At 62.6% G+C, this 19,523-nt stretch overlaps 3 protein-coding genes across 20 annotated transcripts in view; 2 read left to right on the top strand and 1 right to left on the bottom strand.

Moving 5' to 3' along the window:
- Positions 1-4,864, top strand: part of DGKZ (diacylglycerol kinase zeta) — a 41,998-nt gene extending 37,134 nt beyond the window's left edge. For 12 of the 15 annotated variants that reach the window (XM_021085253.1, XM_021085254.1, XM_021085256.1 and 9 more), the window contains 11 exons: positions 150-250; positions 339-418; positions 510-579; positions 715-755; positions 1,432-1,571; positions 2,465-2,496; positions 2,750-2,793; positions 3,239-3,359; positions 3,438-3,471; positions 3,696-3,795; positions 4,053-4,864. In XM_021085253.1, the coding sequence (XP_020940912.1) occupies positions 150-250; positions 339-418; positions 510-579; positions 715-755; positions 1,432-1,571; positions 2,465-2,496; positions 2,750-2,793; positions 3,239-3,359; positions 3,438-3,471; positions 3,696-3,795; positions 4,053-4,169 (880 nt within the window). In that variant the 3' untranslated portion in view covers positions 4,170-4,864. Of the gene's footprint in view, positions 1-149; positions 251-338; positions 419-509; positions 580-714; positions 756-1,431; positions 1,572-2,464; positions 2,497-2,749; positions 2,794-2,973; positions 3,360-3,437; positions 3,472-3,695; positions 3,796-4,052 lie in introns of all 15 variants that reach the window. The other 3 variants (XR_002342044.1, XR_002342043.1, XR_002342042.1) reach the window with 1 other exon arrangement.
- On the top strand, positions 5,119-8,123 carry MDK (midkine (neurite growth-promoting factor 2)). Of its 4 annotated transcripts, none has more exons than XM_005660939.3 (6): positions 5,132-5,343; positions 6,398-6,474; positions 6,593-6,760; positions 6,875-7,036; positions 7,376-7,441; positions 7,763-8,123. In XM_005660939.3, exons 2-6 carry the CDS (start codon positions 6,399-6,401, stop codon positions 7,786-7,788), a joined length of 498 nt encoding a protein of 165 aa, XP_005660996.1. In that variant the 5' UTR covers positions 5,132-5,343; position 6,398; the 3' UTR covers positions 7,789-8,123.
- CHRM4 (cholinergic receptor muscarinic 4) lies at positions 7,830-19,116 on the bottom strand. The gene is made up of 2 exons (XM_003122828.5): positions 16,046-19,116; positions 7,830-10,922 (listed from the first exon to the last, which is right to left on the bottom strand). The coding sequence occupies exon 2, from the start codon at positions 10,888-10,890 to the stop codon at positions 9,451-9,453; it is 1,440 nt and encodes a 479-aa protein (XP_003122876.1). The 5' UTR covers positions 10,891-10,922; positions 16,046-19,116; the 3' UTR covers positions 7,830-9,450.

The raw sequence follows: 19,523 nt of genomic DNA, 5'->3' as shown, positions 1-19,523 counted from the left end.
CTGCTGCTCCCCAGCCTTGGTTTCTCCATCTAGAAGGGAGGCTCACGGTCCCTTGGGGCAGCAGGGAGGGGGCACATGGTTCAGCCCCTGGCGGGGACCAGCAGCCCGGGCAGGGCCCTCACCGAGTGCCGTCTGTCACCCGCCCGCAGCCAGCAGCCGGTGCCGGAGCAGCTGCGGATCCGGGTGAGCAGGGTCAGCATGCTCGACTACGAGGCCCTGCACTACGACAAGGAGCAGCTCAAAGAGGCCTGTGAGTGGCAAGCAGGGCGGGGACACTAAGGAGCCCCAGGCCCCTGAGGGCAGGGCTGTGGGGTGCTGATGGCTACTCTGTCCCCCAGCCGTGCCACTGGGCACCGTGGTGGTCCCAGGAGACAGTGACCTGGAGCTGTGCCGAGCCCACATCGAGAGGCTCCGGCAGGTGAGGAGCGGGTTCGGGACCTGCCTCGGCTGTCCCCACCTGCCCGGGCTCTGGTCACCCCCCCAGCCCCAGCCTTTGCTTCTCTCCACAGGAGCCCGAAGGTGCTGGAGCCAAGTCTCCAACGTGCCAGAAACTGTCTCCCAAGTGGTGCTTCCTGGATGGTGAGTAGCCCAGAAGGGCCAGCTCTTGGTGGTCCTGGGCCACGTCCCGCCCCCTTCCTAGGGGGCTCTGGGTGGGACAGCAGAAGACCTGGCCCTGGACAGGGGCCCCATTGCTCAGCACCTCTCTTCCCACAGCCACCACTGCCAGCCGCTTCTACAGAATCGACAGGGCCCAGGTGAGCACCCACATCCTGCTCCATCTGCTGCTGGTTCCGGGTCCCGGGAGGTGGGGGGGCACCTCTTCTGCCGGCCCCCCTCCACAGCCGGGTGCAGCGAGGCCTCACAGTCCGTAGTGTGTACTCGCTGGTCCGTGTCCCTGGATGGGGCGGGGGGTGGAGAGAAGGGGCACAAGAAGAGGGAGCTGGCGGAGTTCTGTGGCGCAGCGGGTTAAGGATCTGATGGTGTCACTGCAGTGGCTTGGGTTGCTGCTATGGCACGGGCTCAATCCCTGGCCCAGGAATTTTTGTATTACCGTGGGTGCAGCCAGAAAAAAAAAAAAAGGGAGCTGGTGTACCCAGAAAAGGTTCACTGGGTTGGGGTGGGGGCCTCGAAACACAGGTATCTTCCCGCAAGACACAGAAGAGAAGGAAGAAAAGGCACTTCTGGCCAGGTCACCGGGGTGAAGGCTCAGCAGGCTCAGCAGTGGGAAAGGGCTGGGCTTGGGTGGCGGGAGAGGAGGAGAGGGGCGAGCTGAGGGGACAGTGGACTGGCAGGACCCCCGGCCTGGTGGCCTCCTGTCCGTGTTCCTGCTCACAGCAGAGGCTTCGCCCGTGTGCTGGCCTTGACCCTCCCCACCCACCCCCGGCTGCCCTGCCCTGCCCTGACCCTCGGCTCTGACCTCCCCGCCCACAGGAACACCTCAACTATGTGACCGAGATCGCACAGGACGAGATTTATATCCTGGACCCTGAGCTGCTGGGGGCGTCTGCCCGGCCTGACCTCCCAACCCCCACCTCCCCTCTCCCCACCTCGCCCTGCTCACCCACGCCCCGGTGAGTCCCCAGCCGTCTCCTGCCCGGCCCCGAATCCCCCTGTAAGCCCGTGCCCGCGGGTCCCCACCCGACTCACTCGTGGGCAGCAAACGGAGCCGGGCCAAGCCCCGCCAGCAAGCCCTCAGCCCGTCCGGCCTGCTGAGCCACAGAGACCTGCGCTCCCTTCCTGGCTGCTCCCCGCCCACCCTTCTGTCTGACCCTTCACAGGTTCTGTCCCCTTCCCACCCACTTCTGAGCACGCCACCTGTCCACACCGCCGTGCCTCTGGCCTCCTGCTCTCTCTCCCCAGCCTGGAACCTTCTCTCCCTGCACCCTGTGGTCGTGTGCCCTCCCCTGTACCCGGTCACTGCAGGTCACTTCCTCTTACACCGCCTGAGCCTGGTGGTCCCTGACCCTGCTAGCGCCGGCTCCCCTCCATCACCACGGTCCCACCTCGCTCGCCTCTCGGTTCCCTGAGGCCTCAGGTCTGCCCGCCTCTGGCCTTGACCTCGCCGCCTCAGACACGCCTCTCCCATCGTCACAGAGCTGTCCCCCTTCATGTCTCAGCTCCGGTGTTTCCTCCTCAGAGGAGCCTTCCAGGAACCCCGTCTGCAGTTGCTGTTCAGTGTCCCTACCCTGTCTTGTGTTCTTCGTAGTACTTTCTGCTCTCAAAACACCTTATGTCTTTGTTTACTTGTTCGTCTCCCTGACTGGAACGTAAGCTCCCTGAGAGCAAGGTCTCCACCTGTCGTGTTCACTGCCGTATCACCCGTGCCCAGAGCAGCACTTGACATGTGGGAAGCACTCAATAAACTGTGGAACTTACAGGAGGCACCCAGGTCGGGGCTGGGGAGGGCGACGAGCTGGGCCCGCCATCCGCAGCCCTGTCACATCTCATCCTGCTCTATCTGCAGGTCACGGCCAGGGGATGCTGCACCCCCTACAGGTGAGGCCTCTCCCTGCAGGGCCCCTGCCTCCTCCCTGGTTGGGGGACTGAGGCTCGGTGGGGCGGGGTGGAGCCCATACGCAGCCTCACAGGAACATAGCTGTGGTCACCTTCTCCACGAGCCCACAGCCCTCCGCACACGTGCCCCAACGGGCCCACTGCTCTGCACAGTGGTGTGTCACGTGTGTGTCCACACACCAGCACATGCCTGGGCCTCCAGCCCCAGAGTGTAACGGGCAGGTGTTCCATGCAGGTGAAGAGTTGATCGAGGCCGCCAGGAGGAATGATTTCTGTAAGGTACCAGTGCCAGGCTCTGGCTTCTTCCCCTCGGGGAGCGGGGCCTCTAGCTTGGGCCGAGAACGGATCTGTTCAGGTGCAGTCATCTGTCATTGCCTGGCCCGCTGCAGGGTCTCCATGTGATTGCACTCCACCTGCCCGCCCCGTCCCTGTTTGACCCACAATTGGTGTCCCTCGTAGGGGCTTCCTGGCTCAGTCCGCTGTCCCCGGTGCTCAGAAAGAAGGGAGTCTTAGAGGAACTGAAAGCCCCAGGGCTTGATCGTCATTGTTTCTGGGGAGTCCAGGGGCACCTGGGATGAGAGAAGCCCGAGGCCTCTCCCCTGCACTCCAGAAGGACCCCCAGACTCTAGGGACCCTGGGGTCCGTGTGAGTTGGGAAGTGCTTCTGTGGCTGGAAGGAGGGTGGCCCAGAGGAGCCCCAGCCCTGCCCTGCCTCCTGCCCCCAGCTCCAGGAGCTGCACCGAGCCGGGGGTGACCTCCTGCACCGTGACGAGCGGAGCCGCACGCTTCTGCACCATGCTGTCAGCACGGGCAGCAAGGAGGTGGTTCGCTACCTGCTGGACCATGGTGAGCGGTGCCACTGGGGCCCCAGGGGGGAGGGAGAGGCCACCCCGCCTCTCTGACCTCCCCCTCCCTCCTCTGCAGCCCCCGCAGAGATCCTTGATGCTGTGGAGGAAAAGTGAGTATTCGGGCAGGGCAGAACCCTGGTTACCTTGGAAACCACCTTCATCGGCCCCTCCTACGTGGTTCTGTCAGAGCCCATAAACCCTTCCCGGCCATTTCCGTCCTCTGCCCCCCGCCCCCCACCACAGGACCCTGAAATTCCTGCCTTTTCTGATGGCCCTCAGGGGCAGGAGGGCCCGCAACAGTGGATGGGGTTTACAGCCTGTTCTCTTCCCCCAGTGGAGAGACCTGTCTGCACCAGGCCGCGGCCCTGGGCCAGCGCACCATCTGCCACTACATCGTGGAGGCTGGGGCCTCTCTCATGAAGACAGACCAGCAGGTGAGCAGACCAGCAGGGGGGCAGGGAATCCACCGAGCACCAAGCCGCCCTTTCCCCAGCTCCGTGCTAGCGAGGGGGCCTGGGGGAGAGCTGCCTCTGAAGATGCAGAGCTGTCCTACAGCCTCACGGTCCAGACCCTGAGACCCTGAGCCAGCGAGGTGGGGCCTCCGCCGAGCCCCAGGAATAGGGAGCCCCTGCCTTCTAAGCTGGGAGGGGAGACAGGTCCCTGAGCTGATGGCAGCATCCCCCTCCTCCAGGGTGACACGCCCCGGCAGCGGGCTGAGAAGGCTCAGGACACGGAACTGGCCGCATACTTGGAGAACCGGCAGCACTACCAGATGATCCAGAGGGAGGACCAGGAGACGGCTGTGTAGCTGTGAGGCCAAGGCCAGAGCAGCAGCAGGGACAAGGACTGGGTCGGGCGGCAGAAGGATGAGCCCCTCCTCACCCACCTCACTGCCACATTCCAGTCGGAAGTCGCAGAGGGACCCAGGCCCGAGGGACCCAGGCCCCAGGGCCGAGCCCCGTGCTGCCCCCCTGAGGAGCTGCCCAGATCAGGGCTGGACTCTGAGAAGCTGGGGTGGGGGGGCGGTCTCACCCATTGCGCTGAGGCTCCAGCATAACTCAGAGGTTCAACGGGGAAACAGGAGACTGGGCTGGGCTGGGCTGGGCAGGCCTTTGGGGGGACGGGGGCAGCCCTCACCCTCACTGCAGGGGCTGCCCTGGCGTTTAGGGGGAGAAAGAGGGCAGAGGGGCTCGAGGCCCTATCAGGGGGCCTTCAGGAAAAGGCTTCTGAAGATTCCCAGGCCTCTGGGACCCCCACTCAGGCTCCTGGGAGCTTGGGCCTGGTCTCCTGCCCTGATCCCAACCCTCCCGCCGGCCTCCTCCTGGAAACAAGGAGCCTGCTGCATCTGCCTGCGGCTGCCTGCCCTGCTTAGCACCTACCCCGTGACCCTCCTCTCTACCCGGTCATTTCACCTCCGACTGTGTGGCCCGGGGGTGGGGTGGGGCTCTCACGGTGACATGTTTACAGCTGGGTGTGACTCAGTAAAATGGATTTTTTTTCCTTTCTGCTTTTCTTTTTTTTTGCGGGGGAGATCTTCCTCCAGAAGCAGGGGGGTGTGCCGGGTTCCCCTCAGGCTGGGGACCCGAACACCGCAGACCCAGACCCAGACTCGCTTCAGGGGGTCCCGGTGCCCCTTTGGTGTGGGGTCCTAGGGGCTGCCCGGGACCTGACCTCGGCCTGGCTGCCGCGCTCGTCGCGGCTGGGGGAGGAGCCGATTTCCTCCTGCTTCCCGCTTCCCGCTGGGACGGTAACAATGAAAGTGAAAGAGGTAGAGCGGGGCGAGGCCTGGCTTCTGGGGCCCCTCGGCCCAGTGGCCTTGGGCAAGCCCCCCCCAACCCCCCGACCTAAGCTGCGTTCGCTGTTTAGGGGATCGGATGAGGTGGTCCCCGAGGCCCCTGGGTCAGAAGGGCTGGGCATTTGCAGCTGCTGCCGGGCCGGGTCTGGAACTTTTCTCAGACGGCTCTTGTCAGCTCCAAATCCAGGTCTGCGCGCTCCTCCTCCCTCAACTCCCCAGCCCCCGACCCCTCCAACCTGCGCTTGGAGAAAGGCGGAGGGCCTCGGCACCCGCGACCCGTGCGCTTCCCCGGGGTTCCCGGGCCCAGCGCCCCCGACATCGAGCAGAGCATCTCCCCGCACCCTTAGTGAAGCATTCGAGGCGCGGGCTGGCACTTCTTCCCCAGCGTCTAAGGGGCCCTGGGAGATGGAGCAGGGCCTCGACGGGGTTAAATGCTGCACCCGGGCCTCGGGGGCCGGAGCCGCACACAGGCTCCCAGCGGGCCCCGCGCCGAGACCTGTGACACACCCGGGGCTCCGTGCTCCCTCCAGGTGGCCACCTAAGGCTTCGTGGCCGTGGAGGGAAGCTGGCGGCCAGCGGGGAGAGGGGACGGCAAGCAGGAGCCCAGGACCCACGGAGCCCGTGGTTGGGGGCCAGGGACAGGGCGTGCCAGGACCGGACGGAAGCCCGGGGCCGGGAGAGCTGGGCGTCTGGGGATGGAGGGTGTGGGGCCGACTGGCGGGAAGCTGGGGTAGAGGCTGGGGGCGCGGGGCGGGAGCGAAGGCGGGGACCGCGGGGTCGGGGGCGGCGCGGGTTTGAGGGGAGGGGGCGGGACCTTCCTCGGTGGGGGGGGGAGGGGGCGGGGGCCCATGTGACCGGCTCAGACCGGTTCTGGAGACAAAAGGGGCCGCGGCGGCCGGAGCGGGACGGGCCCGGCGCGGGAGGGAGCGAAGCAGCGCCGGCAGAGAGCGAGTGAGTGCGCGGGGCCCCGGAGGGCGCACGGCGGCCTCGGCCCCTCGGCCGCAGCCGACCTGAGGGCTGGACGCGGGGTGGGGGTCTGAGCTGCGTCCCGGGCTGCAGACGGCCCCCGGGGGAGACGCCTCCCTCCGTGCGCCCCGGCGGGCGGCTAGGGGCCAGCGCCCCTGAGTCCGCCGCCGCCGCCGTACCAGCCCGACCCCTTGGGCCTGGAAACTGGGGAAAGGAGGTGGGAGGTCCACGCCTGCAGCCCCGGACGGGGACCCTGACCCGTGCTCTCCCCCCAGGATGCAGCGCCGAGGCTTCCTCCTCCTCGCCCTCTTCGCCCTGCTAGCGCTCACCGACGCGGTGGCCAAAAAGAAAGGTGATACAGGGGTTGAGGGATTGAAGGAGGGTCGAGGTGCGGCCGCGACCCCAGGAGGGGGTCTCTGCGAGAGTCTCTCCTGGCCCGGGTCCTGAGTTCTGTTCCCCGTGCGTTGTAGACAAAGTGAAGAAGGGCGGCCCGGGGAGCGAGTGTGCCGAGTGGACCTGGGGGCCCTGCACCCCCAGCAGCAAGGACTGCGGAGTGGGTTTCCGCGAGGGCACCTGCGGGGCCCAGACGCAGCGCGTCCGGTGCCGAGTGCCCTGTAACTGGAAGAAGGAGTTTGGAGGTGAGGTGGGGCGCAGGCGGAGGGTAGGCAGGGGTGGGGGTTGCCTGGGCAAACCGGTGGCGAGGGCGGCTGGCGGCCCAGCTCTGACCCCCGCCCCCCGCACTCTCCCGCCAGCTGACTGCAAGTACAAGTTTGAGAGCTGGGGGGCATGTGATGGGGGCACAGGCACCAAAGCCCGCCAAGGCACCCTGAAGAAGGCTCGGTACAATGCTCAGTGCCAGGAGACCATCCGTGTGACCAAGCCCTGCACCCCCAAGACCAAAGCCAAGGCCAAAGGTTAGTGAAGGGGGTGCAGTCGTCGCAGGGAGTTGCCCCACCTGTAAAGGGAATGATGAAGCCTGACGTTCTGCATTCTGACCAGCGACGTCTTGATGTGTTTGCCCTGGGGCTCCCTGTAGACAGAGACCGCAGATAAGTGGTCCTGAGGGCCTTGCAGAAGGTGCTCAGGAGATTGAAGTCTTGGCTCCAGGAAGGACAGAGCTGTTCTGTTGGAGCGTTTGGCCTCGGATTCAGGGAAGTGGACCTGGAAGGGCTTAGCTTTGCCGTGTCTCCAGCAGGAGGGGGCAGTTGCTATGTTGGAAGGACTTCACAGTCCATATTTCCTCCCTCCCTTAGCTTCATTTCTGACTCACAGCAGCCCTGGAGGCCAACAGGGTAGAGGTGGATCTGCCCACTTCTCAGGTGAGGGGGCAAGGCTATTGTCCAGGGCTGCTAGGACCAGGACAGGGACCGGGAACTTTTAAGTTTTTCTGATCCCAAGTGAAAGTCAAAGTTGGGGGACTGAGGACTGTCCAGCATCATAATGGCTGCCCTATCTTGCCAGTTTCCAGACCAGCTGATAGAGAACCACCAGGGGGCAGAATTTTCTTCTCTCAGATCTGTGTGTGTCAGGGGTGGAGGTGGGGGGGGCCTCTCCACTGGGTCGCCCAAACCCCACTAATGCGGTGTTTTTTTGTTTGCTTTTTGTTTTTTTGTCTTGTTGTGTTTTTTCTTGTTTTACAGCCAAGAAAGGGAAGGGAAAAGATTAGCAGCCAGGCCTGGATGCCAAGGAGCCCCTGGCTTTACTCGGGGGCCTGGCCCACGCCCTCCTTCCACAGGCCCAAGAAATAACCCACCAGTGCCTTTTGCCTACTCGTTAGCTTTATCAATCATGCCCCGCTTCCTCCCTTTCATGCTCCCACCCCCACCCGCAAGTGCCCGGAGTGGGGAGGGACAAGGGATTCTGGGCAGCTTGAGCCTCCTCCCCTAAAGGGATTTGATTCCCCCCTGGGCCCGCTGTGCTCCTTCCCCTCAATGATGCCATTACTAAGAAACAAAATAAACTATCATTTTTTTTCCCAATAAAAGCTTTTCTTTTAATATATAAAAGCCCCTTCCCAGAGAGTTTGCTATGGTCATTTGTTGGAGGTGGGAGAGTGGAAGAAAGAGGACTGGAGGGAATGGTGGCTTTTGGGAGGTTGAGGGCTTGGCGGTGATGCTTCCCCAGAGTTCATGGAGAAAGGACAGTTAGGAAAATTTCTTCCAAGGCCCCCTACTGACCCCTGGAAGGGTGCTTCCACCAAGTCCCCTGAGCCTTTCAGTCCTCTCTCTCCAGGGGCCACAACCAGGGCTGGGGGAGGGAATCCGGGACACTCAGTGGAACGGACTCCCCATCTCCGCCTCACCCACGTAAAGGTCTTTTGGTCCAGCCCACTGTTGGATTGGAAATTTCTGTCCACTGGGAGAGTAGACATGGGGATTGCTTGTCTTCCCCAAGGGCCTCACACCCGCAGTCGCTGAAGCCTGCTGGGGAGGGGGGGGCATGTCCACCCCCATCTTCTTCCTGGTGACCCAGGTGTCCCTCACACTCTGCAGAGGCCAGCTGGGCAACACCACTCGCCACAGTCCCACCTTCGCTCTGCTCTGTGTGACCTGGGACCAGCTGTCTCCTTGGGGAGGGGGGCCAATTCTTCAGAATAACAAGGACCACTCCGCCCGGCCTGGGGCTCTGGGTGGCCAGACCTCGGTTCCTGAGTGAACCCCTGACCTCCCCCGCTGGCCCATCCTGAAGGTGACCAGGGCAGTGCTGGGAGGGGGCTGTGTTCGAAGCCCCTTCTGCCTGGCCTCCAGCCCACCCACCCTCCCACCCAACCAGAGCCTGGCTGAGTAGCTAGCTGCGGGGAGGGGGGATTTCTGCCCCTGGGGTGGGATCTGGGAGGAGGGGGCTGAGCCTACATGCGGGGTGCAAGGGGGGCAGAAAGCACCGATTCCAGCTGAGTGGGGGACCCTCCACTTCCATCTCCTTCCTGAGCCTCCTTTCCCAGGCACTGGCCCCTATGCTCTTCCCAAGGGGAGCCGGGCTCTGCTCTGCTCCAGATGTCCATTCTCTCACCACCCTGGCTGGTCACAGTGGGGCCAGTGCCCACGTCGGCCAGTGCCCCTCAGCTGCCTGAGGCAGGGCCACAGAGATGGGTCAGACGGTCCGGTTCAGTCACTTCCTGGGGCGGACTCTCCTCGGCCTGAGCAGAGATCTGGTCTCTGGATCCGGCCAGAGCGTCTTCCTCAGCCTCACAGGTCTTGGGGACCTCAGTTCTCTTCGGCGGCCAGTGAGCACGAACCCTCGAAAGTGCCTCCCAAACTCTCCCCCACAGCAGCCGAGCCATGCGGTCCCCCGCGCACACACCAGCGCCTCCTGTGGCACCCCTGCCTGCCTACCTGGCAGTGCCAATGTTCCGATACTGGCACAGCAGCAGGTGCCTAAAGGTCTTTTTAAAGGTGGCGTTGCAGAGGGCGTAGCAGGCCGGGTTGATGGTGCTGTTGACGTAGCAGAGCCAGTAGCCAATGGACCACACGGTGTCAGGGATGCAGCTCTGGCAGAAGGTGTTCACCAGGACCATGACGTTGTAGGGCGTCCAGGTGAGGATGAAGGCCAGCAGGATGGCAAAGATGGTCCGAGTCACCTTGCGCTCCCGGGCTGCCATCTGCCGCTTTTTGCGCACCTGGTTGCGGGCGATGCTGGCAAACTTGCGGGCCACATTGGCCGCCGGACGCATGCCAGCCGGCGTGGCAGGCACAATCTCGATGGCCGTCACACACTCATTGCCCGTCTGCTTCGTCACGATCTGGATCTTGGACCACTTGGAGGCCGGATTGAGGGTCCGTGGCTGTAGGGGAGGCGCCGGCGCCGCCGGCGTGGTGGCCTCTGTGGTCGACAGCTCCGTGGGTGGGCGCTCCTTGGTGTTCTGGGTGGCACTGCCCGAGCTGGACTCATTGGAGGTGTCCTTGTCGGCCACGGGGCGCGGCGGGGGCGGCAGGACCGGCGGGGGGGCCTCCTCCAGCTTCCCGTTGCGCAGCTCCCCCCGGGCGGCGGCCTCTCCCGGGGGTGGCTTCTTGACGCTCTGCTTCATCAGGGGGCTCTTGAGGAAGGCCAGGGGCTTGGCCTTCTTCTCCTTCGGGCCTTCGGGCCGGTGCTTGTGGACGCGGCTGCGACTGGCCAGGGAGATGTGGACGTAGAGCACCGTCATGATGACCACGGGCAGGTAGAAGGCGGCGATGGCCGTGCCGAAGGTCACCGCCGGGTTGGACAGGAACTGGATGAAGCACTGGTTGTCCGGCACCGTCCGCTTGCCCACCACAAACTGCCAGAACAAGATGGCCGGGGCCCAGAGCACGAAGGACAGGACCCAGGCGGCGGCGATCATGAGGCCGGCCATCTTGGTGGTGCGGCGGGCCGGGTAGGTGAGCGGCTTGGTGACGCAGAAGTAGCGGTCAAAGCTGATGATGAGCAGGTTCATGACGGAGGCGTTGCTCACCACGTAGTCCAGGGCCAGCCAGAGGTCACAGACCACGGCGCCCAGAGGCCAGTAGCCCTTGATGATGTACACGGTGTAGAGGTTCATGGAGAAAGCGCCGATGATGAGGTCGGCGCACGCCAGGCTGAAGAGGAAGTAGTTGTTGACCGTCTGCAGCTGCCTGTTGACTTTGATGGACAGCATCACCAGGATGTTGCCCACGACAGTCACCAGGCTCAGGGAGCCCGTCACCGTGGCGATGAACACCATCTCCACCGTCTCGTAGCGGTTGTGGGTCGCCGTGACCAGGCGCACAGACTGGTTGCCCGCGCTGCCGTTGACGGGTGTGACGTTGGCCATTTCGGGCCGTGGCCGTGGGCAGCAGACGGTGTCTGGGGGAGGAAGGAGAGAGCAAGGGGGTGAACCGTGGAAGCGGACGGACAGACGGGAGGGGCAAGGTGGGGTGAACTGGAGTCAGGGTGCCTGCCGGAGCAGAACCTGCAAGCGCTCTGGTGTGACCCTGCCTCCTGTGTTGGTGCAGCCACCGTTTACGGAGCGCCTGCTCGGCGTGGCCCCGCTGTAGGTGCTGGGGTTAGAGGTGAGGGGGACACACGCAGGCCCCACGCTCACCGTCCTCTCGGGAAGACCTACAAACGCATGAGCAACACAAAAGTGCTAGAAAGAAAAACAAGGCAGGTGACGGTGAGTGAGTCAGAGGACAGACAGGGACGGCTCCCTGCTGGGTGATCAGTGAAGGCCTGTTGGAGGATCAGGATCGGGATGAGGAGGAGGCGGCAGCTGGGCGAGGAGCTGCAGAGAGCGGCCTAGTCAAGGGCAATGGCAAGAGCAAAAGTTCGGAGGCCTGTCTCTGTGAGGCAGGGACGGAAGGCCCCGCTGGGTGGCGCCCGGGGAAGCCAGGGGGAGGGGGAAGGCACGAGTGGTCCCAGACTTGAGCCTGAGGCTCTGCCCGAGGTGTACCTTCATTCACCCACTGGGTCATTTCTTAACCAAACATTACTAGGGACCTGCCCTCCAATCCCTACGGAAGGCGTGGGGACAAAGGCCAGAGTGTACACTAGCAGCTCGCATTTATTGTCTAAGTGCCGGGCACTTTCCACAATTTTTATTTTTTTAATTTTTAATTATTTTTTTTCCATTTTTTGGCCACGCCTACAGCAGGTGGCCGCTCCCAAGCCAGGGATCGAACCCATGCCACAGCAGCCACCTGAGCTGCTGCAGTGACAACACCAGGTCCTTAACCCGTTGCACCACAGGGAAACTCCCACACTTTTTATAAATATTAATGCATGTAATCCTTACAACAAACCTATGAGGTAGGTACTGTTATGTTTTACTACCTACAGATGGGGAAACTGAGGCACAGAAATGCTAAATAACCTGACGGAGGTTCCACAGCTCCTTGACATCAGGTTGCTGTCCCAGAGCTAAGGGTTCTGGCAGAGGCCCAAAGAGCCATAGGAGCCAGTGATCCCACCTGGGGGGAGGCTCCCCAGAGGACCAGAAGAGGTGACATGGAGCTGGGACTCCAGAGAGGAGGAGGAGGAAGGTGCTGAGCAGAGAGGCTTAGGGAGGTAGTGCTGCTGTGGAATATCCCCTCCCAGGACCCTCTCCTGTCCCCAGGGCACGTGGCTGCTGGGATCTGTCAGGAAGACCTGGGAGGAATCAGAAGTCTAAAGGGCATCTCAGCTGGGGAAGGTCACACAGGGCTTCCCAGGGGGCCAGCACCCACCCCAAGCCCCAAATGGGGACCCAAAGGGTGAGCGAGTGTTCCAGAGGGGAGAGAGGGGCTGCAGCAGGGGAGCCTGTGGGCAGCCTCTGAGGGGCCCCTGTGTCCAGGCCCCCCAGTTGGTGAGCCCCACTGGGGTCCCCCGAGCACCAGGCCCCTCCCTCGTGCTCCTCCGGTCTCCTCCCGCTCTTCCTCTCCCCTGCATGTGAGGGAGGCCCACGCCCAGCGCGCCATGCCAGGGCAGCCGCTCAGCCCAGCCTCCTTCACACCCGCCAACACACACACCATTACACACGCGCACGGCCCCATCACCGCCCTGCCAGCCCCGCAGCTCACTGTCTATATACACAGGTCTGTGCGTCTGTAGACACAGGGAGAGGCAGCGGGATATGGAGGAAGGAGCCTGTGCCCTCAACCCCTGGGTGCGCCCAGGCTCCAAGACCCGTGGGGTCTAGCTGTGCGGCCTTGCTCGAGCCACCTCACCATCCTACACCTCTTTCCCATTTGCAAATTAGCGAGGACTCCTGTCCTGGGACAGCCTCCCTCTCGGAGGCCAGCAACTCCACTCCATCTCAAGTATGAACATGAATGTGGACTGGAGACGAGAGCCAGGTGCCAGGGAGACCCCCGCCTCCCCAAGCCTGGCCTCAACCCCCCTAAGCCACCGTCGCAGATGCAGACCCAGCATCCCGATGGCCTCGTAGTTCCAATTCGCATGCCCAAATCCTTGGTTCATTGGAGAGGCTCAGAGACGGGTGGTGCCACCCCCAAGGTCACAGAGGAGTCAAGGGCAAAGGCCAGATACCGCCTTCTCCCGGGGGTCTCTGACAGCCCTTTTCAGCGCTGAGAGACGCCAAAGTGGAACCTCAGGCACCACCCTCTGAGGCGGAGGGCAGACGCACCCAGCGTGGGGCGGCTGTTGTCCCCAGGCAGGCGCAGCGTGGGCCGGAGTGATCTGTGAGCCAGCCCCAGGGGAACCCTCCCCTTTGTCTCCCAGGGTCAGGACACAGGCCAGTGACATCAGAACAGGGCTGGTGGTACCAAATAGGAAAGACATAATAGCTCCTGTTTATTGAGTGTTAACTATGAGTCAGAAATCCCTCTGAGCTTTTTATATAGATTATCGGGTTTAATCCTTACAGCCGCCTGAAAAGGCAGGTGCTATAAGTATCCTCATCTTGTCAAGATAAGTACCTTCTTACAGATGAGGTTAATGTTAATTAACTTGCCTAAAGTCCCCCAGTGTGGAGGTAGGGGCGGGGGCAGGATTAGAACCCAGGAGCCACCTTCTTAACCCCAAGGTGCTCCTGCTGCCAGAGCTGATTTCCTGCCTCTGCTTTCCCTACTCAAAACCACACCTAGTACTGGATGGGGGGAGGCCTGGATAGGGACCCTTTCTATCTCCTGCCAGCTTCCCCACTTAGCTCTCCCAGAAGAGGAGACCTTTTGTCTCCATGGGGATAACTTGTTTCAGGTGGCTGAGGGTAGAGTCCCACCCTGGGCCAACTTGGGGAAAAGCTGCCAGCTGCAGACTGGGCGAGACAAACACTCTCCTTGCTCCCCCTCCCCCAAATGTCTCTCTAGACCCCCGGGGGTCACCCGCAGACGTTCTCACCGAAGCCCTCTCTGGTCCCGTTTCTCTGGGATCCAGGCCCGCCTGTAACCTGGGCAGGCGAGCAGCCGCCGCCCAGGGCCCTGCACACCGCTAGATGGCAATGTCGGTCCCTGGGTGCCCGCTCCGGACCTAGAGCGGGCGGCTGCTATTCGCCACCGCCCCCAACTCCAACGCGACTGGGAACGCAGAGGAGGTCCCAGGCCGGGCCTCCCAGGGGAAGGACGTGGGGCCGCCTCGCCAGGCCCCACCCGGGAGCAGCCGCCTTTGGCTCCGCGTAGGGTTCAATGGTGGGAAAGTTAAGGGCGCCCGGTCCCACCCCGCACGCGGCGGCGAGGAACGTGTGGGCGGGAAGGCGGGTGCGAGTTCTGTTTGTGTGTGATTACTGGGGAGCGCGAGTAGAAGCTAGTAGCTGTCTGCATGTGCGTGTGTGCGCTCGGCCACGCCTGGATACCAGTGCGCCCGTGTGCGTGTGAGCATGCTCGCGCCGTATGGACACGTGCGTGTGCATGCGTGTGTGTGTGTGTGCCCGGAATGCTGTGGCCGGGTGGATGCACACGGTTCGGGCGTGAGCTGTATCTATGAGCTTGGGTACGCGAACAAATGCAGCGCCCACAGTGGGTGACCCGCCACATTCTAAACACCCTTGCTGGGAGGCTCAGCCCAGACCTCAGCCGTCTGAGCGGGAAGGTCGGACCAAGAACCTGGATCGGACCAAGAACATGGATCGCGCCGCGCTCCTGTAAGGGGAAAGGCCGCCGGCAGGACCGCAAGGCCAGACTACAGTCTGGGCTGCGACGGACCCCCTGACCTTGGGGCGTCGTCTTAACTGAGCGCCCTGTGGTGTCTGCGTCCCCAGCGCTTTGGTGCCGAGTCTAAGACTGCGACTGACTGACTTCTGTCGACGGGGCCCCTGCTAGAGTCGCTCAACCTTGCCCTACAGGTTCAACTTAGCGTGCTCACTGCGCAGTTATCATCAAAGGGCGCCAGGTCTGCCGGCAGGAGGGTGCGGGACTCCCATGACAGGGAGGCCCAGTCGGGACTTGGGTCAGGCGCGTGTAAGATTCTTCCCTAGCCCACACTCCTAACCCTGAACCCCGCGGGAGAGGCACCGCCCGGCCCCAGCACTAGAGTGGGCACCCGGTTTCTCAAGCCCTGGGTTTGGGCAGGCCTCGAGGGCCGATTTCGGAGTTAATTACCCGGCCCATCTGGAGGCTCCTCCACGTCTCCGTGGTTGTCGAAGGGGCCCTGGCTCTCCAGTGCCCCACCTTCCCCCAACCTCTTAGAGCGCAGTTCCTGCAGCCTGCTGGCGTGGGCGCCGTGCTTTCCCGGGTCCTGGAGCCCCCCTTTCCCGGACGCGGTGGGAGCGTGTGTCCCTGGACGCCGTGGGGTGGGAGTGGGGGTGGAGGTGGGGTGCGAGTCCTTTATTCCTAGGCGCTCACTCTAGGGCTCTGGGAAAGCTGTGGTGCCAGGATCTATTCCTGGGGCGGGAGAGGAGACTCAGGAGTTCACGGGAGGGAGAAGGGACGCAGGGGATTTGGCACCGACACTACGCCTGACACTTCCGCCACGGGGCTCCAGGCTTGACGCCGCATCTCCCGGTCTCCGAGCCTGGGAAACGAGGAGGGGAGTCCTAGAGGGGGGAGGGGCTCCAGGAGCGGGCAGGGGTGTTTTCCGTCGGGATTCAAGGTCGCTGATGAAGGATTCCCTGGACTGGAGTGGGCAGGCAGCCCCCGGGGGGAGGGGGGGCGGGGAGTCGGGCGGGAAAAAGGCTCCTTGGGGCTCCAGCGCCCAGCGCCTTGCAGGGCAGCCGGTGGAGGGCTGACGTGCGGGGTCCTGCCCCCGACGGCTTGCTTCCCCAGGCTCCTGGGGGGCTGTGGGCGGGCACACACGCTACCCCCTCCCTCCGACCTACTGAATGTCCATTCCTTCCCAGAAGAGCACCTGGAGAAGCCTCCGAGCGACTCCGGCCTTTCTTCCAGAGGGCCCTTCACCCCTGGGCCCTCTGCAGCTCCCAGCACCGCGCTCGCCCCGGAAGAAGCCCGGGGCCCTGTCCTGGTCGGGCACGCCTCGGCGAGCCTCAGGGGGTCCAGGCGCCTCGCGTCCTTCTCTCCCAACCGAGTCCCCCGCCCCCGCGCCGCCGCGGAGTCACTTACCCAGACACCTCCGCCCCGTTCCCCTCGCACCTGACAGACGGCGGGACCGGCGGGTGGCCCCACGGGCCAGCAGGCGGGGCGGGCGGCCGGGCCGCGGGCCGGGGGCGGGGACGGGGTGCAGAGGGGCGGCCCCTGCTCCGCCCGCAGCTCCCAGCGCTGTGGCTCCGACTCGCGCTCACGCTCGCACTTTTCCCCGAGCCGCGTGATGTCACGGGGAAGCAGCCAATCCTGGTGGGGCCGCGCCGCCCGCCCCGGGCCGGCCACCCAAAGGGGAGGCGCGGGGGGCACCACCCGGGGCGTCGGGGACCCCAGCTACGCGCGCCCCTCACTGGAGCCGGCCGGCAGCTCCCCACTTGGACACTGTGGGGGCACCGCCCACGGTCGCCAGTTCTGCTTAGCGGGGGGCGCTGCCCTCCTAGGAGGCTGGGGGTGGGGTGGGGTGTCCGCGTTGTCATGGGGACGAGGCGCCCCCTCGCGGGCTGGGAAGGGAGCTGGCAGCCCCGTCTGGCTACGCTCCCGCCTCCGCTCTGACCAAGCGCCCGGGACCTGGAGGTGGTCCCGCTCCCCGCCCGAACCTCACTCCTTACAAGGTCCCACTCGTAGCAGGACCGCGGAGTCGCGAGTGTTTGACCCCAACAGGAGGTACGGGTAGGTGGGACCAGCTCTACTGCCACGGTTCCGTCGGGGCAGAGAGCCGAGGGCCAGTGGTTTCTAGCCTCGGGTCTGCCTGTTGGCAACCCGGCAGTCAGAGAAGAGGGTCGCCGTCGGGGCCTGGGGAGGAGCTGGAGAAAAAAGCCAAGCGACGGTCCCCAGAGAGGAGCCCGCTCATCGTACACAACCCCTCCCCGCCTCCCATTCCTGCCGCCCGGTTCCCTGCTCTCGCGCTCCAGGCTGGGAAGGGAGGGCGCACCCTCTCCCCAGCCCCGGGAATGGACCTGCAGTCAGCCATCCGCGGCCCGGGAGGCAAGTTCATTGATGCCTGTGAGGGAAAATTGAGTACCCAAGGTCACCCGGAGCGGAGCCCAGAGTGCGAACTGCAGGTCTCGAGGTGTTCAGAACCCCAAGGGCCGGACCCTCGGAATCTGGGGCTCTGCCTGCGCGGAGCTGGAGGGCCCGCTGGGGCGCTCGCGGGACCGAAAGCTGGGCGGTTTCAGCACCTCGGAGAGCTCCACCTCGGCCCTGACCTTGGCGGCTCCGCTGCTCCAGCGTTTCTGCCTCCCTGAGCGGCCCTTCCCGGGCCAGCCAAGGTCCGACTCGCCCTCACTGCCCGGGCCTCGAGACTTGTTCCTCTAAACTCTGAGCCCAAGCACCCGATTAACCTTAAGACAGATGGTTCCTTCTCTTGGAAAAACAAGTCTTGCCCCCCCACCCAGGGCTTGGCGCGGGGGGCGGGGGCGGGGGTTCTGCGGTGTGTGTGGGGTGGGAGGCAGAGGCGACCTGGCAGTGGAGGAGGCCTCTGGAGCAGGAAAGAAGGGACGAGAACCTGGTGGGGCTCTTGGTGCTGAGTTCTTCGTGCAGAAAGGAGGCGGAGGTCGGGTCCCCAGCGCTCCCAAGGTGGGGGGTGGGGGTCGCTGGAGTCAGCAGTCTGGGCTAGAGTGAGAAGCCATCATCCTTTACAGACTCTCATAACCAAGGATGAAAGAAGCCCTACTGCTCTTGTTCCCACTTCACAGATGAACAGTCTCTGTTGGTTCATGTGATAATCAAATGACAGTCTGCACTGGTTCCCCTTTTCCATATCCCTCCTAGGGTCTGGGAGAGGGTGGTGCTCATAGGAGGGTGAGAGAGAGAGAGAGAGAGAGAGCGCGCGCGCATAAGCAGGATGTGAGGAAGCCAGATACTTAAAACTGTCAGATGGGAAAACAAGGCCACTGGAGGCCACAGAAACTAGAAGTCTCCAACCACTGCCTTGAGTTCTTCCAGAAACTGTCCGGCAAAGCTGCTTGCTCCAGTTTCTCCAAAATTCCTACTATTGGGTAAGGGCCTTTGGTCTCCCCCAATCCCAGACCCCACAGTGTAACTGTTGAGAGCTGATTTAGAAACCAGGGGACTTGATTTAGACTTTACTCTGTCTTTGCTCCAACTGGCCCCATGGACATCTTGGTCCATGAAGTCCAAAGAACTGCTCTGAAGCTCTTTCCTCATCTCCAATTGGGTTGCTGAGCTTGGCCCCACTGACCCCCACAACCTTGTTAAGATATGCAAGGGGGCCTGTGAAGGTGCTACTGGGAAGGCTCTACCCATCAAGCAAGGGCTAAGGGGTTGGTGTGGGGACAGAAGGTGTTGACAGGTAGGAACTAGATGCATCCTTGGCAAGAAAGTACAGAGGTGAGGCCAGGCAGGGCTGAATTTCTATCACCTCATCCACAAGGCCTCCTCGTACCCCTTTTCCCAAAATAACAGAGCAAGTCAGGGTCCCATTTGGGTTCAAAACCTGGCTGCACTGGTTAGTTGTGTGGTTTGGGTATACCAGTACCAAACTCAGAGGGTTTTTGTGATAAGGACTGAGAATAAACATCGAATTACACTCAACAATTCACAGTCCCCACTGTCAGACCAAGTAAATCTTCCTCCTGCTGAGGAGAGCATGTAGATGAAAGCAGGGACTGCACTGGGGTACCCTTCCCCTTCTATCCTTTAATGTGTAGTTCAAATCTCACTTCTTCAACAAGGACTTGTCCTAACCACTCCAGTGCTCTTGGTGCTGGAAGTAACTTTAAGAGGTTGCATAGCTCTGCCTCCCACTATAAAGAAGAGAGTGGAGAAAAGGCATGTGGCTTGCTCAAGGTCTCACAGCTAGCTGATGTGTCTCTTTGTCCAGAATGTGCTATAATAATTTCTAAATAATTCTAGTGTTCCTCACCATATAACTCCTTGCCCACATCATCCTTTGGTTTTGTCTCTGCAGAACCTATAATTCTGCACGCCCCACAGTGTCCAGGACAGAGTTGAGCACTCAAGTTACTGAAGAAGTCCTTGTTGCTGGTTTTCCTGTATACCTCTGTGAGAGCAGGGGCAAATATCCCTCTCTGGCTTTCTTTCTTTTTGGGGGGCTGTACCCACGGCATATGGAGGTTCCCAGGCTAGGGGTCAAATTGGAGCTGTAGCTGCTGGCCTACACCACAACCACAGCAATGCTGTCTGCAGCCTACACCACAGCTCACAGCCAGATCCTTAACCCACTTGGTGAGGTCAGGAATTGAACCCATGTCCTCATGGATACTAGTCGGGTTCATTACTGCTGAGCCACGATGCGAAATCCCTTTCTCCCGCTTTCTAACTGGCTTTAAACTAAATGGCCAAGGCAGGTCCCGTACTCACTGTACCGAGGACACGAAGGGAAACCTAAGCACCAAATGGTGTCTTAGGGGGATGCCTACAGGTAAGACCAAGCTCCCTGCCGGCCAACCCAGACACCCATTAATGGGTGCTGTCCCAGAACTGGAGGGGAGCCAACTTTCTGGCCAGTTACATCTTC

Source organism: Sus scrofa, chromosome 2 (genome assembly GCF_000003025.6).
Source record: "Sus scrofa isolate TJ Tabasco breed Duroc chromosome 2, Sscrofa11.1, whole genome shotgun sequence".
NCBI classification, from domain to species: domain Eukaryota; kingdom Metazoa; phylum Chordata; class Mammalia; order Artiodactyla; family Suidae; genus Sus; species Sus scrofa.
This window is presented reverse-complemented; position numbering and strand designations above follow the sequence as displayed.

Coding starts and splice junctions, on each gene's coding strand:
- CHRM4 (XM_003122828.5), bottom strand. CDS start 10,890: ATGGCCAACGTCACACCCGTCAACGGCAGCGCGGGCAACCAGTCTGTG.
- MDK (XM_005660939.3), top strand. CDS start 6,399: ATGCAGCGCCGAGGCTTCCTCCTCCTCGCCCTCTTCGCCCTGCTAGCG. Junction 7,037..7,375: donor GACCAAAGCCAAGGCCAAAG/GTTAGTGAAGGG, acceptor TCCCTCCCTTAG/CTTCATTTCTGACTCACAGC. Junction 7,442..7,762: donor TGGATCTGCCCACTTCTCAG/GTGAGGGGGCAA, acceptor CTTGTTTTACAG/CCAAGAAAGGGAAGGGAAAA.